Raw genomic sequence first — 18,115 nt, 5'->3', positions numbered from 1 at the left:
TCCGGGTCGCTGTCCGGCGCCATGGCGGCGCACCTGAAGAAGCGGGTGTACGAGGAGTTCACCAAGGTGGTCCAGGTGGGTCTGGACGGGCCGGGCCGGCCCCGAGCTCTGCCGTGCGGCGGGAGGTGCCGGCGGGTGATGCGGAGCTGCGGGGGAACCCTCCGGCTCAGCCCGGGACCAGGCCTGGGAGCGCCGCCCGCCCGCTGTGCCTCGTAGGGGGGTGTCCCGAGTGGGGCTGGGGAGGAGCGGGGCGAGGCGGCTCCGAGTTTAGGGAGGCTAGAGCTGCCTGGAGGGGAGGGGGCTGCGGGAGGGGGACGGTGCTCCCTTTAGAAGCGAACTGGGGAGGGGCGCGACTGCTGCGGGAGAGACGCGGCTCCCCCCAGCCTGGGCCTGGGGAAGGAAGGAACTACAGCGAGTTCCTGGGCTGCTCCAGGCCGGTGGGCAGAGGATAAATTGTGTTTGCCTTGGGTTGGTTGTCTGGTGTTGGAAGCAGAAGGGTTTGTCCCAGGCTGGGGTGGGGAGAGGCCATGTGTCCAGGGGATGGGGGTACCCGGACAGGACAGGAGCAGCCGCAGGGGTCTGAGCAGAGGTCTGAGGTTCCTTCCTGAGACAGATGAGGGAGAGACCAGTGACTGCCATGGGACATAGGAGCTTCCTCAGGCTTCCCCGTGTTCAGTCTGGGCAGGAGTGGGTCAGGATTTGCTGTTTCTGAGCCATGTCCCTGTGTGCACAGCAGCAGCACGAGGACCTATCCACCAAGAAGCTGCGTCTGACCAAGCCCAGCAAATCGGCAGCTCTCCATGTTGACCTGTGCAAAGCCACCTCGCCTGCAGATGCCCTGCAGTACCTGCTCCAGTTTGCCAGGAAGCCCGTGGAAGTGGAGAGCGTGGAAGGGGTTGTCAGGATCCTGCTGGAACATTATTACAAGGTGGTGAAACTGGGAGCCAAGCATGCTTGCTTCTTCTGGTCTTGTCTTGGTGTGGGATGTGGAACACGGAGTCTCAGGCTCCCCTATTGCTGACTGAGTTACCAGCTGGGCTGTTGGGTGCTCTGTGTGAGGAGACTGAGCAACTGCAGCCCCTTATCCAAGTGATTTCTGATCACTTAGTTGCTTTTCTGATGGTTTCAGGAGCCTGTGACAAGGATGTGGCAATGTTATCCCTGACCATGGCCTGTGTGGTTAGTTGTAACTTGACAAAGGACAGAAGACATGTCAAGTTTTCCAGGGAGCCTGGCTGTCCAGAGCTGTTTCAGCTTTATCTGAATCCTTCCTGACTGATGTTTCTTTCCCATGCTCCTAATTCCCTCTAGCTAAAAACATTTTAGTTATTGCTTCTGCTGTGAAAAGGGGCACTTTTAGAATCATAGAATCATGGAATGGCTTGGGTTAAAAGGGCCTTAAAGATCATCCAGTTCCAATCCCCTGCCATGGGCAGGGACACCTTCCACTAGACCAGGTTGCTCAGAGCCTCATCCAACCTGGCCTTGAACACTTCCAGGGATGGGGCATTCACAGCTTCTCCTGGCAACCTGTGCCAGTGTCTCACCAACCTCACAGCAAAGAACCTCCTCCTGATATCTGGTCTAAACCTACCCTCTTTACGTTTAAATCCATTCCCCCTTGTCCTGTCACTCCATGCCCTTGTGAAAAGTCTTTCTCCATCTTTCCTTTAGGCTCCCTTCAGGTACTGCAAGGCCATGATTAGGTCACCCCTAAATTGTCTCTTCCAGGCTGAACAATCCCAATTCTCTCAGTCTTTCCTTGTAGGAGAGGTGCTCCAGTCCATGGGTAATAGATGATAAAATGATGCTTCTGAAAAACTTTTCAAGTGGTGTGTGGGGGAAAGGTGGGGGATAGTATATTGTGAGCTGGTGTTGCTGTAAGTGATGGTGTGTCTTCAAACAGTGGCCTGAGGTGATCCTGAAAGTCCTTTCCTGATTTCTGAGGGTGATTGCGATGAAGGGTTCGAGGTACCTTCACTTACCGGTGTTTTGGTTGTGGAGACAGCGATCAAACCTGCAAAGTAAAAGGAGAGCTTTCACTGATTTCCTGCCCATGAGCCAGTAGGAGGAAAAATTGTCCACTGGAGTGGAGGGCTGCTTATAACTCGATGTGGTAGTTTGGTCTAGGTCTTCCTTGGTGACCAGTTTGTAACCAAGGAAGTGCCCAGATTTACCCAGTATTCCCTACAGTTTTTACATAAGCCAGGCTATAAGAAGAAAGGAGGAGAGGCCTTCCCCCCTCTTTCCCTCCGTCAGCTTTGGAGGTGTGGGTTTCCCTGCTGTTGAGTCTATCGGGTTGGGGAGCGAGGCCTGGTAAGGCCTGGCCTACCTTGGGAGGCGGAGGTTGCCGGTGGTCATTCCAGTGTGACTTTCTGTTGTCCCAAGGAGAGTAGTAAGATATTCTTTTGCTAATTCTTTTAGTTGCTAGATCTCGGGCTATTGATCGTGTTTATTTTATTTTGGTTTTGTTCTTTTTTTTCCTTCCCCCTTCCCTTTCCCTTTTGATATTGTACATATATTTCAATTGTATATAAATGTAATATAAGTGTAAATATATTTATATATATTGTTTTAGCTGTCTCTCTCTTGTTTGGGTTCTCTTGTTTTTTTCTCTTCTCCCTTGGTTTTTGGCGGGGGGAGCTCTTGTGGTGAGGTTTGGAGACTTGGCAGGGAGCCAGATTCAAACCACCTCACTCGATTATAACACTGCAGACATTATTCATGAGGCTATTAAAAGTGTCTTTATAAATGCCTTTCCTAAATCACTGATTTCATTTGTACTCATGAAGGGGCTTGTCCTTTAATGAAAAGAACATAATGGAGAACAAACACCAGATGTGTAAATAGCCCCATACTGTGGAAATCCACGAATCCTACCACTGATGTGAGCAGTCTGATGGCAGTACTTTTTGTTCAAGCACATAACTTTGACCCTGAAAAGAGAAAATGCTTCTCAGGTCAGTTGAGAAAGGAGCTACTCCCATGGGTGTTATGTTTGACAACCCTTTAATTTAAGAAAACTTTAAGTTTTCAAACAGTATGAAGGTAATTTTGAGGAATTATGAGTAAAAGAATAATTTTGAAATGTACTGAAAGCTGCCATGCAAACATTCTGGCATAATTAATTTTCTGTGAGGTGTGCTGTGGACATAGGGAGGAGAAAAGTAGTCTGACAGTAAGATTGAGACCTTCGTGCTGAATTATGTGTTGGTTCTGCCCTTGTGTAGCGTTGTGTGTTCTTCAAACATGTAAAATGAATAAGGGTGTGTGTTGTTTCCTTCCAGGAGAATGATGCCTCAGTAAGATTGAAGATCGCATCCTTGCTGGGCTTGTTGTCTAAAACTGCAGGATTTTCCCCAGACTGCATTATGGATGATGCCATCAACACACTTCAAAATGAGAGTAAGTCTCCCTTTTCAGGTGGTGCTTGAGGTCAAGGCAGAATCGTGCTGTCAAAGCATTTGGGACAGTGGCAAGGCCTTACATCTGAGGTGTATGATATGAAATTGCTGCTCAGGGTATTTATTTTCTGCTTTTGTGAATGATGACAGACAAGTACATGTTCTGAGGAGAAGAAAAATGTTCCTTAGAACTACCTGCTATATATCTTTGTTCTAAGGGAATGCAAAGTTTGCTTTTGCATCTTTATGTGAGAGCTGTTGCTTCTGAAGTTCTCCTTTCTACGGGACTGTCTTGTTTGAAGAGGAATCCTGTTTGAAGAGGAGTTTTTTTGGTACCATGGTGCAGGCCAGCTGATCAGATTGTATCAACATGAGTGTAGCCAGCAGGTCAAGGGAGAGGATTATTCCCTTTAGCTCAGCACTGGTTAGGCCACATCTGCAATATTGTGTCCACTTTTGGGCTCCTCGGTGCCAGATTAGCGTTGGTAAAGTTGAGCGAGTTCAGCAGAACCACCGCGGTGGTTGAAGACTGGAGTATGTGATGTGCAAGAAGAGCTGAGAGAGCTGGGCTTGTCCAGGCCTTGAAAGGAGAACGTTTCAGGATGAGCTTCCAACCTGGATCAGTCTGTGATCCTGTAGCTAGTAGGAGCTCAGTAAAGTGGTATTTAGCATTTCACTGTTTTGTTTTGCAGAGTCTCACCAAGTCCTCGCTCAGCTGCTGGACACCCTGTTAGTGATCGGCACAAAACTCCCTGAGAATCCATCTATCAGGATGAGGCTGGTAGAGGTAGCCTGCAAGGTAAGCAGGCTTTTCTTGTGGCCTCCAAGAAAAACTGCCACAAGAAAAAAAGAAAGGTAGTCAGTATTTAAATTGTTCTCATTTTTCTCAACCAACTGTTACAGTAACTGCTTTTTTTTACATTTTTTGACTGCTGGGGAACTTAATGTGATAAATTGTTTCAGAGGGGTGAGAGAACAATAAGAATCCAGTTACATCTGCTCTTTGCTTTTTTTCCACAGCATCTGACAGATTCTTCTCATGGTGTAAGAAATAAGTGTCTTCAGTTAATTGGCTGTCTTGGACCAGTGGAAAAAGGCGTTGCAAAAGAAGCTGAAAGCCAGGCTGCCAAAGATGTCCAGAAGATAATAGGAGATCATTTTAATGACCAGGATCCTCGTGTTAGGACTGCAGCTATAAAAGCCATGGTAAGTGTTGCTGGTACAGTGGAAGAAACAGTTTGGAGTTGTATAAGGAAGCTGGTGGGGGATGCAAGCTAATCCAGAGGTCTGGGTTAGAGATTATTTAATTAATTTAGTAAAAGTCCATTGAGTGTATCAAAATTACCTGGAAAAATAAACTAGATCTCAAAATGTGAGAGTGAAACAAGATCTCAAAGGGCATTTGAGTGATTCATAATAACTTCTGTTTCAGCTATAGCTGAAGGAGCTTTTCTATTTGTTGACTCTTTGAGTGTATGTAGGCTCTTTCTTTTAGTGATAAATCTGTATTTCTTGATTTAGCATTGATTTCCAGAACTACGATAAGCCACTAGTGCTCCAACATGCAGTAGGTGGCTGGTTATGACAGGAAACCTGTGTGATAAGTCCAGAAAGAATTTCAGTTTGTTGTTTTAAAACAACATTTGCATTTTGCCCTGTGGTCACATTCATTAGTGTTCTCTAACTGTTCGTGAGGTTTACTGTTGTTTTGTGTGGGGACCCTTCAGAAGTTTTTAACTTTGCAGAAATGCAAGCTAAGACCACCCATTTGAAAATGTTGCTTAATGCGAGTTGCCTGTGAGTGTGTGGGCATACAGAAGTTGCTCTATAAAGCAACTTCCTTAAAGCTTATAACAATATCCCACCTAAAGTGATGGTCAACAAGGGTATTTGAATTAATGATATTAAACTCCAAAGAAGGAAGAAGGATGTATTTGAAGAGATCAAATTGCACTTTAACCTGTGTGGGATCTCCCTCTGCTGGAGGTTACACTTACTCTTCACAGAATCATAGAATCTTTTAGATTAGGAAAGACCTCTGAGATCATTGAGTGCAACCCTTAATGCAGCACTGCAAAGTCCACCACTAAACCACGTCCCTAAAAGCCACATCTGCATGTCTTTGAAATCCCTTCGGGGTTGGTGACTCCGCCACTGGCCGGGGCAGCCTCTTCCAGTGGTTGTCAACCCTTTCTGTGAAGAAATTTTTCCTAATACCCAATATAAACCTCCAGTTTTTGTCAGTACAATTTTTTTAAAGTAATTTGCATGACTTTTATGATGGTGTCCAACCAGATCCATAGCAAGATTTATGACCTTGAATTTATAATCATAGCACAGAGAAAACTGACTTTCTGTTGTCTGAAGCATGGAACATCCTGAGTGAATGCAGGGTCACTAACTACTTCTAGGATTCTTGATCATAGTTTCCCTTGCTACTATGTGTGGGGTTTTTTTTTAATTTTGTGTTATACTTTGAAGAAGTGGATATAGAGATGAAAATGTTTCTTATTGACTGTGTTCAACCAAATATTATCCCTTTGTTTATAAGTCAGATTCATGATACTGCCTTATTCCAGAGAGAAGCAATGTTTAGTAGGACGTTTTTTGCTGTTCCTCTGGTTTGGTAATTGAATGATTTACAAGGCATGAAAACCTTTGACAATGCTGCTATTGGATCCATGTTTCAGGAATGGGAATAAACTAATTATTTTGAGGATTCCTACATCTGTTTTAATTGTTGAATATGGCTAACACTAAACAATTTTTTGACGGTTGAGAGAATGGACAGACAGTGTGTTTAGATAAATTGTATTTTCCTAATCAAAGTATGAATGGCTCTGAAGTTGAAAAAATTATACTGAAGTCAAGGATATTATTTAAAATAGTACTCTTGATAATGCCATATTTTAATTATAGCAGCAATCAAGAAATGCAAGCAGCTAAGTTTACTCAAAGCAGAAAAAACAGTGGCGGAAATTTGGTCTTTGTCACTTAAACTTATGTTACACTTTCTTATGGCTTTTTTTCCCCCATAGCTGCAGCTTCATGAAAGGGGATTAAAACTACAGCAGGCTATTTACAGTCAGGTAAAACCTTGTATTACTTTGTACTTGTTTTGTGCTTGTTTGCATATCTTTGTTTTTAAGTTCTGTGACAGTGTGCTTTGAGAGGAGGAGGGCACTGAGCAGAGGAGGATTATTTTGCACTTAGGTTGCTGATACTCCTTTTCCCATGACAGTGAAAATAAAAGTCTGTTTTGCATCCATTGCGCTTAAATGCACTAAAGCACTATATACTTTGGGGAGATAATCATGGGAAGGGCAAGGCATGATGTAATCATTACTGTCATTTGACAGTAATAGTCTTGAAGTCTTAAATAGTCTTGAAGTCTTAAACCCTTCTTTGTTGGAGAGTACCCATGAAGCCCGTATTTGTTATGTCAGTAAGGCTGTGCAGCTGCAGCCTGTATCGAATTAGTTCTGTTACAGACTGACATTTAATCCTCCCTGCACAGTACAGGCAATTCTGGAGTTCTCCAGCATGTGCCTGATTGACTTTATTAGTACTAATCTGCCTGATCGAACTTAGAAATACTAGGGAGTAGAAGGGAAGATTGAATTCATCCTGATTTTTAATCTGTCTTTAGCGGTTCATGGTAAGGGTGCTGACTGGACTGTGGGAAGTGAATGAAAGCTCAGGTGGAGACGTTTCAGGTGTACTGGACTGTGACTCTTCTTTCAGGCCTGCAAGCTGTTGGCAGATGATTATGAGCAAGTGCGTAGTGCAGCAGTTCAGCTAATTTGGGTCCTCAGTCAACTTTACCCTGAAAGGTATGTACTGCATGCAAAGTACTCAAAGTATTGGCAAAGTAATCACCCTAATCCTGAGAGTTTTGTGCTAGTTAGTCTGAGGAGTAGCTGTTAGGAAGCTGATTTGAACAAATTGCTGATGCCCGATAAGAGTGAAATTTTGCTTCCTGGTATTTGTTGTATATCCATAAGAATTAGGCCATCTGGTATGGAATAGAATGAACAAACTGATTTGTGTTTCTCTCTGTTAGCATTGTCCCAATTCCTTCTTCTAATGAAGAAATTCGCTTGGTTGATGATGCCTTTGGAAAAATTTGTCACATGGTTAGTGATGGTTCCTGGGTTGTTAGAGTACAAGCTGCTAAGTTATTGGTAAGTTGCATTCTTTTCCTCTCTAGCTGAGAGTAGTTCCTCTTTAACTTGCTTTACTTTTCGTATATATTTGAAAAGAAATGGGAGGATGTTTAAAAACTGTATAGGTAAATTTCTGGAGATGAAAGAAATGAGAGAGGTTGAGGAAACCCAAAAGTTTCTCAGCTGAACTAGACAGTGATTCTTTCCTTGAGGGTAGATGGTTGAGTATCAAAGAAAAAAACAAGCACTTGTCATAATTCCCTGCCCCTACTTCTCCACCACAGGACATGTAAACCAACTGAACTCAAGAAAAACCATATTAACCTCAGTAGGCACAGGTGATGTTCTGATTGTTTTAAGTACAGTTCTTTAGACTCTGATGTATGGTAGTGTCAGGCGTTGCAGAAAACTGTTGGAATGAATGGGTAAGATTGGATGCTGTGTTGGGATAAGTCAGGAAATTAAATGGTGCAATTTAGAATGATCCTGTTCTTTTGATTTTTGTTGTTTTTTTTTTTTTTTCCTGAAGGGTTCTATGCAACAAGTTAGCTCCCATTTCTTAGAGCAGACCCTTGACAAGAAGCTCATGTCAGATCTGAGGGTAGGTAAATGTTTGTTTTTCTGTCTGTAGGTACTAAAATTGCACAAGAGGAATGTTAATGTTGAGTGTATTTGTTTACCTTGTCCTTGCCTCAGGGCTGCTGAGAGTTAATTGATGATGACAGGTTTTCTTTTAAAGTCAATGAAGCAATTGCTAGTTTTAGATTTCATTAGTATAGCATGTAATAAACAGCTCTAGGCTATCCAGGTTTTGCAACAGCTGAAAGGGAAACGTTTGTGGATTTGTGATAGTCTTTGGGCTAAAAGCTTTATTTGTTGCGTATGGAAAGACCGTATCCTAGTTTTAGGAGCAAGCTGAGGAAACCTCCTGCAAGATCGACCACTAGACCTGGACATTTCAAGAGACATGAGTAGCTAAAGGCTACTGAGCCCTATGAGCAAATTTTTTAGTAAAGCTCCTTCCTTAAGCAACATGCTTGAGATTATTATGCTCAGTTTTTTTCTGTCTGCTAAAGTATGGTGAAGCTAGAGTTGCTAGTTTTGGTGGGCTGCTTTTTAAAGGCTGTTAAAAAAAGTGCTGCACAGCTTTATTTACAGTGTTGGGGGAAGGAGATGAACTAGCAAGCATGCTGAATGAATATCCCATTTTACACATTGCTGAACTCTGGATAGCATTGATAGTCATTAAAGTATTTAATTGCAGTTTAACAAGTTGAACTGCAAAGTGATAGCATTTTTGCAGATCAGTTATTGGCTTCTTAACTAGGTGAACATTTGTTCTGACCCAATTTGGCTGTTTTTACAATGGATGTCTAAGAATATGTTGATTAAAATATATTCATTATTATCCTTTTCCAACATCAAAAGTACAAAGAGTTACTGGCAATTAGAAATAGTCATAGAAGAGAAAGTACTGCTTGCTTACCTTAGCATTTGCATGTCTTTCTATGTCTGCATCTATCCAGCTACCTCGATTTTTCAGATCCAGTAAAGCCATTTAATATTTTGTTTGGTCATCTTTTAAAGTTTACATGGTTGTAACTGAAAAACTTGTTTGGACAGAGGAAGCGCACTGCGCATGAACGAGCCAAGGAACTCTACAGCTCTGGCGAGTTTTCAAGTGGCAGAAAGTGGGGAGATGATGCTCCCAAAGAAGAAATCGATACTGGCGCTGTGAACTTGATTGAGTCAGGAGCTTGTGGGGCTTTTGTTCATGGCCTGGAGGATGAGATGTACGGTATGTGTTAACTTACTATGGAATAGCTAAAGGAGATGTGTGCTGGTTAATAAGCTTTAGGTTTTAGTTGGGGTTTTTTTTGGTCAAAATAGATCACTTGACCATCGTGTCCAGGTTTTTTAGCAAATTGTGGACTTCGGGATAATGAACTAATAGACAGGTTTCATTTTGTCAGAGGTTTAACAGGCTAGGCTTCTTTTAGTCTCTGTTGCTATAAAAGGTTTTCTCTTGGCTCACTAGAAGGCATTATTAAAAATCAGGGGCTGGATCTGTATGTTTTCAGGTACTTAAATTTCAGGTGAGATCTTGCTTACATTTCAAACCCTACCATGTTATTGGTAGGGTTTTTTGTAATAGAAATACCTATGTCTTGAGGTCACATTTACCTGTTCCATAGGGCTGTTGTACTGGTCTCCTGTTGTCTTCCTATGATGGACTTGAAGGCCATAGTCTCTTTCCAGTAGGTTATATCTGTTATTTTAAAGAGAATGAATTGTGAGTGTCAAACTGGAACACAGTCGTTCTTGAGCTTCTAGATTTGGCTGTGGCTGATGGCCTCAGGAAAGTCTGAGTCTCCCAGCTCAAATTTCCCATAGATGAAGTTTTATATTTCTTAAGGCTATTGACTGTGACTGGTATTTGCATAGAACCATGAGAACTTGAAGCTCTGATTGTTATTCCTGAATTTGCCTTTAATGTTACTGGAAGGATGAGGTTAAATTAGAAAGTACAAAACCACCATAACAAAAATATTGCTGTATATTGTGTTGTAAAAGTTGGTTTATTGTTCCATGACTCCTGCAAATAAAAGCATGTTTTCTTAATTGCTGAAGTAAAGCTTGAAAGTGCAGCTTTGTTTTTTTCCTGACAAACAGTAAAAAAACTTTCACCAGTTCAGTCCACTGACCTTTGAAACATTCTCCAGTTTCTTATGCCATAGGTCTTGTGGCAGTATGGTGCTGTTGAGGGACATGGATAAAAATGGACAGATGTGGACTATACACAGATCTTTGAATAATGTAGATATCTCCCTCCACTGCAGCATTTTTAAATACTGCTGAGCTCTCCTTGACTTGCAATGCTACTTCATTTCTTGAATTCCATGTTGTAACTTAAATCTGAATTAGTATGTCAGCTTATGAGAGCAATATTGGCAAAATGTTTCTCTTCTCTTAATACCTTGGTCTTAATGCCCATGGAGACTCGTAGTTGTGACAAAAGCTTTGTTCCTGAGTAAGCAGGGGTCTTGCTGCATGTGCATTTTTTTCCTTAATCAGAATCTTGAGGAGTCAAACATGTTCTTTAAGAACAATAGGCCTAAGAGTTTTAACTAAATGTTGTCAAGATGAGCTGATTTGAATTAAAAATAGAATTATTTTTAAAACAACGTTTTAAGACATCAGATTAATTATAATTTTTATGGTCCCACACGTAAATGTTATGGAAGCTAAGGAGGATGGCTGTAGGAAAGAGAATCTCATATCTGCTTAAGCTTGTTATATTTGGGTATTCTTCAAATTCCTTCAATGTTTTACAGCATAAATATACTCTGGATGCTTTCTGATGCTTTTTTTACTTAAATTTGAGTAATTTTATTAGGTGGCACCTTTTTCCTTTCTTTTGAGGAATCTGAAGTCGCGAAGCAGAGGAATTTCATTCTGTTCACTGCCAAAATGTTGATTCTCTGGGGCTTTTCAGCAATTCATAAAGTGCTATATAGCAAGTTAAAAGTGCAGTGAAAGCTCCAAGCAATTAAAATGTCAGGAAGAATAAACCAACCAGAGTTTAATTAACTAAATGAGTTTGCTTAAGATACCAGGGTTAACGCTACACTTGCAAAACACACTGTGAGATATGTAATATTTATTGCTGGGTCGGAGACCTATTTTTCACCTGCAGGTCCCTGTTGCAGATGCTTACAACAGCAGCACAGGCTGTATTAGAGCTGAGACTTTCGATTTGAAGACTTGCCTGTGAAAAGGTCCCCAATATCATGGGTCCCTGCTTAGGCTCCATTGTCCTCAGCTTTTCTTTAGCATCTCTTGTCCTTAGCCTAATCCTTGAATAATAGAAGACCTGGACGTTGGGTGTATGGCCTTTTAAACAGGACAGTTTTAATTAATTTACAATTAATTCCCCCCTTCTCATTTAATAGAGGTTCGAATTGCTGCGGTGGAAGCCCTCTGTATGTTGGCTCAGTCCTCACCTTCTTTTGCGGAGAAGTGCCTGGATTTTCTGGTTGACATGTTTAACGATGAAATCGAGGAGGTGAGATTGCAGTCAATACACACAATGAGAAAAATTTCCCACAATATCACGCTGCGGGAAGACCAGCTGGATACTGTGTTAGCTGTCTTGGAGGTAAGAAGTTCTAGAGGAGTGAAAACGTTGCATTCCTGCTTGCTCTGAGGTGCTTAAATATGTACTGCTAATCAGTCCCTTCCTCTGAGAGCAAACCCACCTTTTTTGGGGGGTTTTTTTTGCTCTTCTTTGAACAATCCCAACAGCTCCTAAACTCTAGTAGCTTGTAATCCCCAGGACAACAGAATACTTGTGAATTAGATGAATTTTAGATAAAAACTCTTCCCTTGATTACTGTGCTGTTGCCTCACATGTGGTTCCTTCAGTCTTGTGTTGTAGTTCAACACTCTGCACCACTTCATGTTGAGTGCAACTTCATTTTCTTTCTGTTTCCTTTGCTCAGCTGTTTTGGCTGCACCTTTGTTTACCAAGAGATCTCTCTTCTGGCTGTTTCAGAGAGTTTGCTAGCGTGCTCTCCAGTGTAATTTTGGGTTTTCCCAACCAACATCCTCCTAGTTTGTGCTCAGCCAGGATTCAGGGAACTGCATGAGTCATCTGCTGTTCCTGGTTGATGAGGTTGATCCAGAAAGAGAGATTTTGGCTGTATAAATGGTGGTGTGTTACACTGCTTCCCCTCAGACCTGATTTATTTGCTGAGCTCTAGCCTCTGAGGCATGTTTTCTTGAATCTGCTGCATGTGGTAGGCAAGTTTCTCCTTCTTTTGGGAAGTGTCCTAGGTTTGGGCAGTGCTGCAAATCCACTGTTTGTCTCTTCAGATGCTGTTTGCTTGGTCCAGGGCAGTAGTGGCTTCTTTCAGTTATGCCCCAGGAAGAAGTAAACTAACTAAACATATTTTATCATTCTGTAACAAATGCTGTGGAACATGATCTGATTTTGCAAACACAGCAATGAGCTTTAGGTGCTTCACATTTTTATGTTGTTATTTACATTTGTTTAAGCTGGGGACATGTGCATCAAGGTATAAAAATGTGCTGATTAGACTGGGTTCTTCTGTGCTGACTTATTATGTATGATAAATCCTACATGTATTATGGTTTATATTGTCATAATTATTATCAGGTATTAGGATAGATCAAGTCAAGGGAATTATTAACATTTTAATGGATTTGTCTGATTCTGAAAGATGCTTGCTCACTTTCTGTAAAATCCATCTTCTAGTACCAAAATATTATAATGGCCAGTCTTCGCGAGCGAAGATTTGGGAAAGGTCATTAACCCTTCCAGCCTGCGCAGTGGATTTTTAGGTGAGACACAGCGTGCGCTGAACTGAGCCCACCCTTTAGTCCTGAGGTTCATCTGCCGGGGCCGAGCAAAGCTTGGACAGTGGCAGTGAGGTCCCCAGGATGTAGGTTTGTTTAGAGTGACCTTCTCTTAGGTGGATTGCCTTCCACGGCTGACGAGCTCCACCTGCCCAGGGGGCCGGGAATCGAACCCGGGTCGCAGCGGTGAGAGTCAGACACTCTAACCACTAGACCACCAGAGGCCCCAGTACCAAAATAAAGGATGTGGAAAATGGTATTGACTTTGGTGCCTAAAGTTGTTCAAATAGTGTAAATATGGAATAGTTCGGTACAGGGGTAACTTCTGTTTTCACCCCACTGCTTTGACTTTGTCTGAATAACTCTGCCAGCTACTCCTTGTCTTTCTGACCAGACTTTGGATTTTGCTTTCCCTGTTGTCCTTGATCTCAGTTTCTTGAGCTGTGCTCATCTCTGTCCCTTCGTGGTCTTCTGCTTCGTTTGTCTCTGTAATTCCCTTCCAATGGGCTGTATTAGTGGTCTGGAGTATTTTATGTCCATGGTCATTTCATTCCAGTCCCTAGAAATTGTCTTCTCTTTGATCATAGTCTGTCTTCAACTTAGGAGAGGCTGAGCAACCCTTCTGGGTTTTCCCCCTTTGATCATTTGTGTGTGTTGGCCATCATTTAAGAGCCTTTGCAAGAGGATTGCTCTTTCTTCTTTTGTGTAAGACAGTGATGAATGAGCTGTTGATACTTAGCAAATTATAATGTAAAAAAAATAAAATCCACCATTGAAAAGCATCCAGTTCTTGTATCCTATTAAATTTTCACATTGTGTCCAGCAGTACCATGCAAATGTTGATAGCAAGGAAGTACAATGTGTGGATATGCAATGTCAATATGGTTTTTGGTTGAAGGAATGTAATTAATTAAGGTGGAGTTCAGCCACAGCAATCCTAAAAATATTCTAGTCTGTCCAGCCATTGACATATCCTCAACACTTACTCACAGCCCCTGGAGGCTGGTGACTGGCTTAAAGGCTTGTGGAATTGAGCTCCCTGTGTTGAACAGTTAAAGGCTTCTCTGAAGACGATAAAACAATCTTTGGTGATTGTTTTGCTGCGTTACCTTACCTTTGCAGCTTCCTTTTCTGTTACTGTCTATTCCTAAGGGTACGACGTCACCCAAACTGAATAGTGATTTTTGCTCTGCTTGAGAAAGTCAGCAGTGGAGCATTCCCATTCATTGCAGTAATTGAAGAATGTGGGGGGATGAGACCAGGAGACCCTGCAGCATTTGCTATGCAGGCATATCTCTCTCAGCACTCAATAGTGTCTGGGTTGGGTTTTTATTTTAGGATTCTTCAAGGGACATTCGGGAAGCACTTCACGAACTGTTGTGTTGCACCAATGTTTCAACTAAAGAAGGCATCCATCTTGCACTGGTGGAGCTGCTGAAAAACCTGACCAAGTATCCTACAGACAGAGAATCCATATGGAAGTGAGTGGTGTTCAGTGTCCTTGTGTGTCTACTTTTTTTCCTATTCTTTTTAGAAAGTGAGGTGCTAGGAAATACTGAGGTTGCTAAGGAGAAAACAGGCATTTCAGGTATAGAATCCTGTTATTCTATAAATATGTACATATTCATGATGGGTGTGGAAAGTGTGTTGTTTTTGTTTGTTGATACTTGTACTGGGAATCCAGAACTGCTGACCACTCCTGGAAATATCCCTCTATTACAAGCCAATTATGGATTGGCCATATGGCATTCTGCTGTCGGAGAGAATTTTTCTGTCTAAGCAAAAAGAAAACATTAGTGTGGGACACATGGTTTGAGATGGAATTCCTAGGTATTATTGGAAACACTTATTTTAACCTGCTTTGATTTCCAGTGTACTTTTACATTGTTTTGGAGTTTGGTGGAGTTTGGGGATTTGGGGGTTTTACCTCCTCACTCCCTTATTTCTGAAGAAAAAAATACTCATTTGTTAGCATCTAGTATAAAAGCTTTTCCTATGTTCTATAACTCCAGGTGTTAAGTGTTTCATGGACAGTTTAAATAAACCATTTTTATTACTGCTTGTCCTTTCAGTTTTCTTGGATCCTATCAAATATTAGTGCAAATAGTCAGTTGTGAAGAAACAGTAGGCTTGGACAGCAGGATTTTCTTACTGACCAGCTTCTCAAAATGCTGCTGCAACATAAAGTAATAAAGCTTTAAATACTGTGTTTTGAAATGTATATGTTTACTAAGAAATATTTCAATCTGTGTATTTTCAGATGCTTGAAGTTCTTGGGAAGCAGGCATCCCACCTTGGTGCTTCCATTAGTCCCAGAGCTGCTGAGCACACATCCATTCTTTGACACTCCAGAACCAGACATGGATGACCCAGCCTGTATCTTTTTCGTGAAGCCTGTTGATCACTTTGACTGTAGTAAATTTTATTCATATTTTCCTGATGCTCACATTTCTTAAAACATGTCAAACTGTAGCAGACAAACAACCCTTTAGCTATTGCTGAATCCCTTTGCACTTAGTTTTTTTTTACTCAGCAAGTAATGGAATAACTATTTCTTGGAACCATCTTCATAAATACCAGTGGACTATAATTGGCCTTTTTTTATGCTGTAATGAATAATCAAACAATTTGTCAAGGTTTAGGCTTTGCAGATGAGTCCTTTGATGTGAAAACATGTGTCTAGTTTGCACTAATTTTGAAGATGCTTTAGCTTTTAAATAAGAAGAGTGGTTTTTCATGTCTGTTTTCTTTCTAGGTAAAACTTCTGTTATCCTCACTGTTGTGCAGTGTGTAGAAGAGCACCGTCTCTTAGTACAGCAGTGCCTGAATCCCTGTAATGCTTTGAATGTGTCAATTTTTTTAAATAGTTCAATATCAGAAGTCCTTTTATTAATATTATCTCTTCTAGTGGTTTAGAATACAAACTATTATTGTTATGCCAGTATCCTCAATAACAGGAGATGCCTTGGAAATGCATTTTTCCATTGTTATTCTCCTTGCTTCCCTTCTTTGTGATTGCAGAACGTAGCGTTATTTTTGATGCATGCTGAGACACATTGGACTGAAACCTTCCTCTAGAAGCTGCTCCTTATTTTTCTCATCAGTCACCCGCCATCAACCAGAAATTCTATACAAATTAAGTAAATACCTTGTGAGAATTAAAAAGTGTTTGAATCAGGTGGAGAGAAAGATGAATCCATAATTAGGTGGTTTAGTAATAATTTGAGTGAAGTTGTCCTGTGAGTTGAGAATTGAAGGAACATTGCAGGGGAAAAAAGCTCGTTGTTTAACTCAATGCACCTTCCTGTCCTGAATCACAGAATATTATTTTAGAGAATGTTTTGGAGGTAACTTAGCACCAAATTTTACTGAAACATATTATGTGAAGACAGGCTTACAAGCCAGAAGGCTACAAGGTAGACCTGAATGGTGTGTTTCCAGTGCAAACTGATAATTAAAACCATGGTTTTGTTTGATTCAAAGCACTTAGCAAATTTGAATCAGGTTAGCTGAATAGCTTTAGCTGAAAATTTGTAAGGTGTTTTGAGTAAAGAGAAGAAATTGGTTTGTCAAGTGAAAACCTTTTTGCTTGGCAGCCCATGGATGCAGAAGATTTTTCACAAGGTGAAAGTGTAGGTTCAGTCCCTTCTGTGGCTGAACCTGCTTCTTCCCTCAGTGTCCAGTAGGGAAGTACCCTGCATGCCCAAATGATTGTAAGCTTTGCATTGGGATCCTTTCATGCTCTCCTGTCAGGGAGCTTATGCTTGGGATCAGCCCAATTGCAGGTGTCAGCCTGTGGACTGTGAAAGCCTTTGGACTGTGAAAGCCTTTGGCTGCTCTATATTTCTGAGGCTCTCAAACTGTGAAAATGTGGGTTTTATTCCAGAAAAATTTTTCTATGTTTGATTTTTTTTGAGTTGCTTAAAGTCTGCATAGAGGGATGTTTTTCAGGGCATCCTAGGAAATGCAGCAATTTTCAAAGACTTGGCAGTAAATGTGTAATTTTAGATTTGTTTGGGTAACAAACAACCTGAGCAACCTGCTCTAGTGGAAAGGGTCCCTGCCTGTGGCAGGGGGTTTGGAATTAGATGGTCTTTAAGGTCTCTTCCAACCCAAACCATTTTCTGATTCTGTGATTCAAACTGGTAGGCACAGTGTAAGCTCTGAGGAAGAGTGGAACTCCATCTAATGAGTATGTTCTGCATTTATGATCCCTGGCTCCTTTCCTTGTGTTGCTTTTGAGCCATTCCACATTGTCGGCAACATCCTTCCTCCAGTATGGCCCATCCTGTATTGTTTGCTCTTTGTACTTGGTTTTCATCTGCTCAGACAACCATTTCTTTGGGTTTTGCTGGGTATTTTCCAACTATTAAGAACTTCATAGACAAATCCTAAGCAAAGAAAGAGTTGTTGAGTTGTTGAGTTGTTGTTGTTTTAACTTTGCATCCCCGAGGAGCTCTTCTTGCCATTGTTTATTTTTCTTTAACAATCCATTTTCAATAGATATTGCTGTTCTGGTTCTGATTTTTAATGCTGCTAAAAGTTGCCCAACAATGCCTGCCCTGTTCTCTGATCATACATTCAGACATTACGCGTATCTTCGGGACAGTCTCTCTCATTTGGTCCCTCCATTAAGAGTAAGTTGAACAACTTTGGTTTGCACTTTGCCACTCTTATGAATGTTGCTGGTCTCTTCTGTGTCTGTGTGTAACACTTCCATTCTAAAAGTTTTTTCTCTCAGGCACCGCAGGAATTAATATTGAAATGTGCATTACGGCAGGACAGACAAATGTTAGATTGTTACAGTATGGATTTTGCAATATTTTGGGGAGAATAATAACATTATTGCTTTCAAATGAGGATAGCACATTGTTTGCTGGTTAGGAAAGAATACTGGTAGAACAGTATTCCTGGGAACTTTCTGTAGCTCTGACTCTGTGTGTGGGAAAGGGGAGCTTAGCCTTTGTAGGTCTTCCAACATTTGACTTGTATCCTACCTAAATGGTTTACCTGTGGGTGAGATATGTTCCCTGATGCTTTGAAACATGTTTTCCTGCCTGGTACTATGGGTGGGATGGAAGTTGGTCCTAAATCTTGTCACAGCTCATAAAGTGAATGGTGGTTTATGTGGTCTTATGTGGACTTCCTTTGACTTCACAGTGTCAA

General features: G+C 41.5%; 1 protein-coding gene across 2 annotated transcripts in view; it reads left to right on the top strand.

The window, feature by feature from the left end:
• INTS4 (integrator complex subunit 4) overlaps positions 1 to 18,115 on the top strand; it is a 33,585-nt gene continuing 15,470 nt past the window's right edge. Inside the window, exons 1-14 of one of the 2 annotated variants that reach the window (XM_027741087.2) lie at positions 1 to 75; positions 737 to 928; positions 3,288 to 3,405; positions 4,097 to 4,203; positions 4,425 to 4,610; positions 6,443 to 6,493; positions 7,149 to 7,237; positions 7,468 to 7,588; positions 8,100 to 8,171; positions 9,194 to 9,368; positions 11,524 to 11,729; positions 14,288 to 14,430; positions 15,210 to 15,325; positions 17,453 to 17,586. In XM_027741087.2, the coding sequence (XP_027596888.1) occupies positions 22 to 75; positions 737 to 928; positions 3,288 to 3,405; positions 4,097 to 4,203; positions 4,425 to 4,610; positions 6,443 to 6,493; positions 7,149 to 7,237; positions 7,468 to 7,588; positions 8,100 to 8,171; positions 9,194 to 9,368; positions 11,524 to 11,729; positions 14,288 to 14,430; positions 15,210 to 15,325; positions 17,453 to 17,586 (1,764 nt within the window). In that variant the 5' untranslated portion in view covers positions 1 to 21. Of the gene's footprint in view, positions 76 to 733; positions 929 to 3,287; positions 3,406 to 4,096; positions 4,204 to 4,424; positions 4,611 to 6,442; positions 6,494 to 7,148; positions 7,238 to 7,467; positions 7,589 to 8,099; positions 8,172 to 9,193; positions 9,369 to 11,523; positions 11,730 to 14,287; positions 14,431 to 15,209; positions 15,326 to 17,452; positions 17,587 to 18,115 lie in introns of both variants that reach the window. The other variant, XM_027741086.2, reaches the window with a different exon arrangement.

Source organism: Pipra filicauda, unplaced genomic scaffold, assembly GCF_003945595.2.
Source record: "Pipra filicauda isolate LSUMZ 115617 unplaced genomic scaffold, ASM394559v2 scaffold183_size1465899_pilon, whole genome shotgun sequence".
In the NCBI taxonomy this organism is placed as follows: domain Eukaryota; kingdom Metazoa; phylum Chordata; class Aves; order Passeriformes; family Pipridae; genus Pipra; species Pipra filicauda.
Note: the sequence above shows the minus strand (reverse complement) of the source record. Positions and strands in the feature narration are given on the sequence as shown.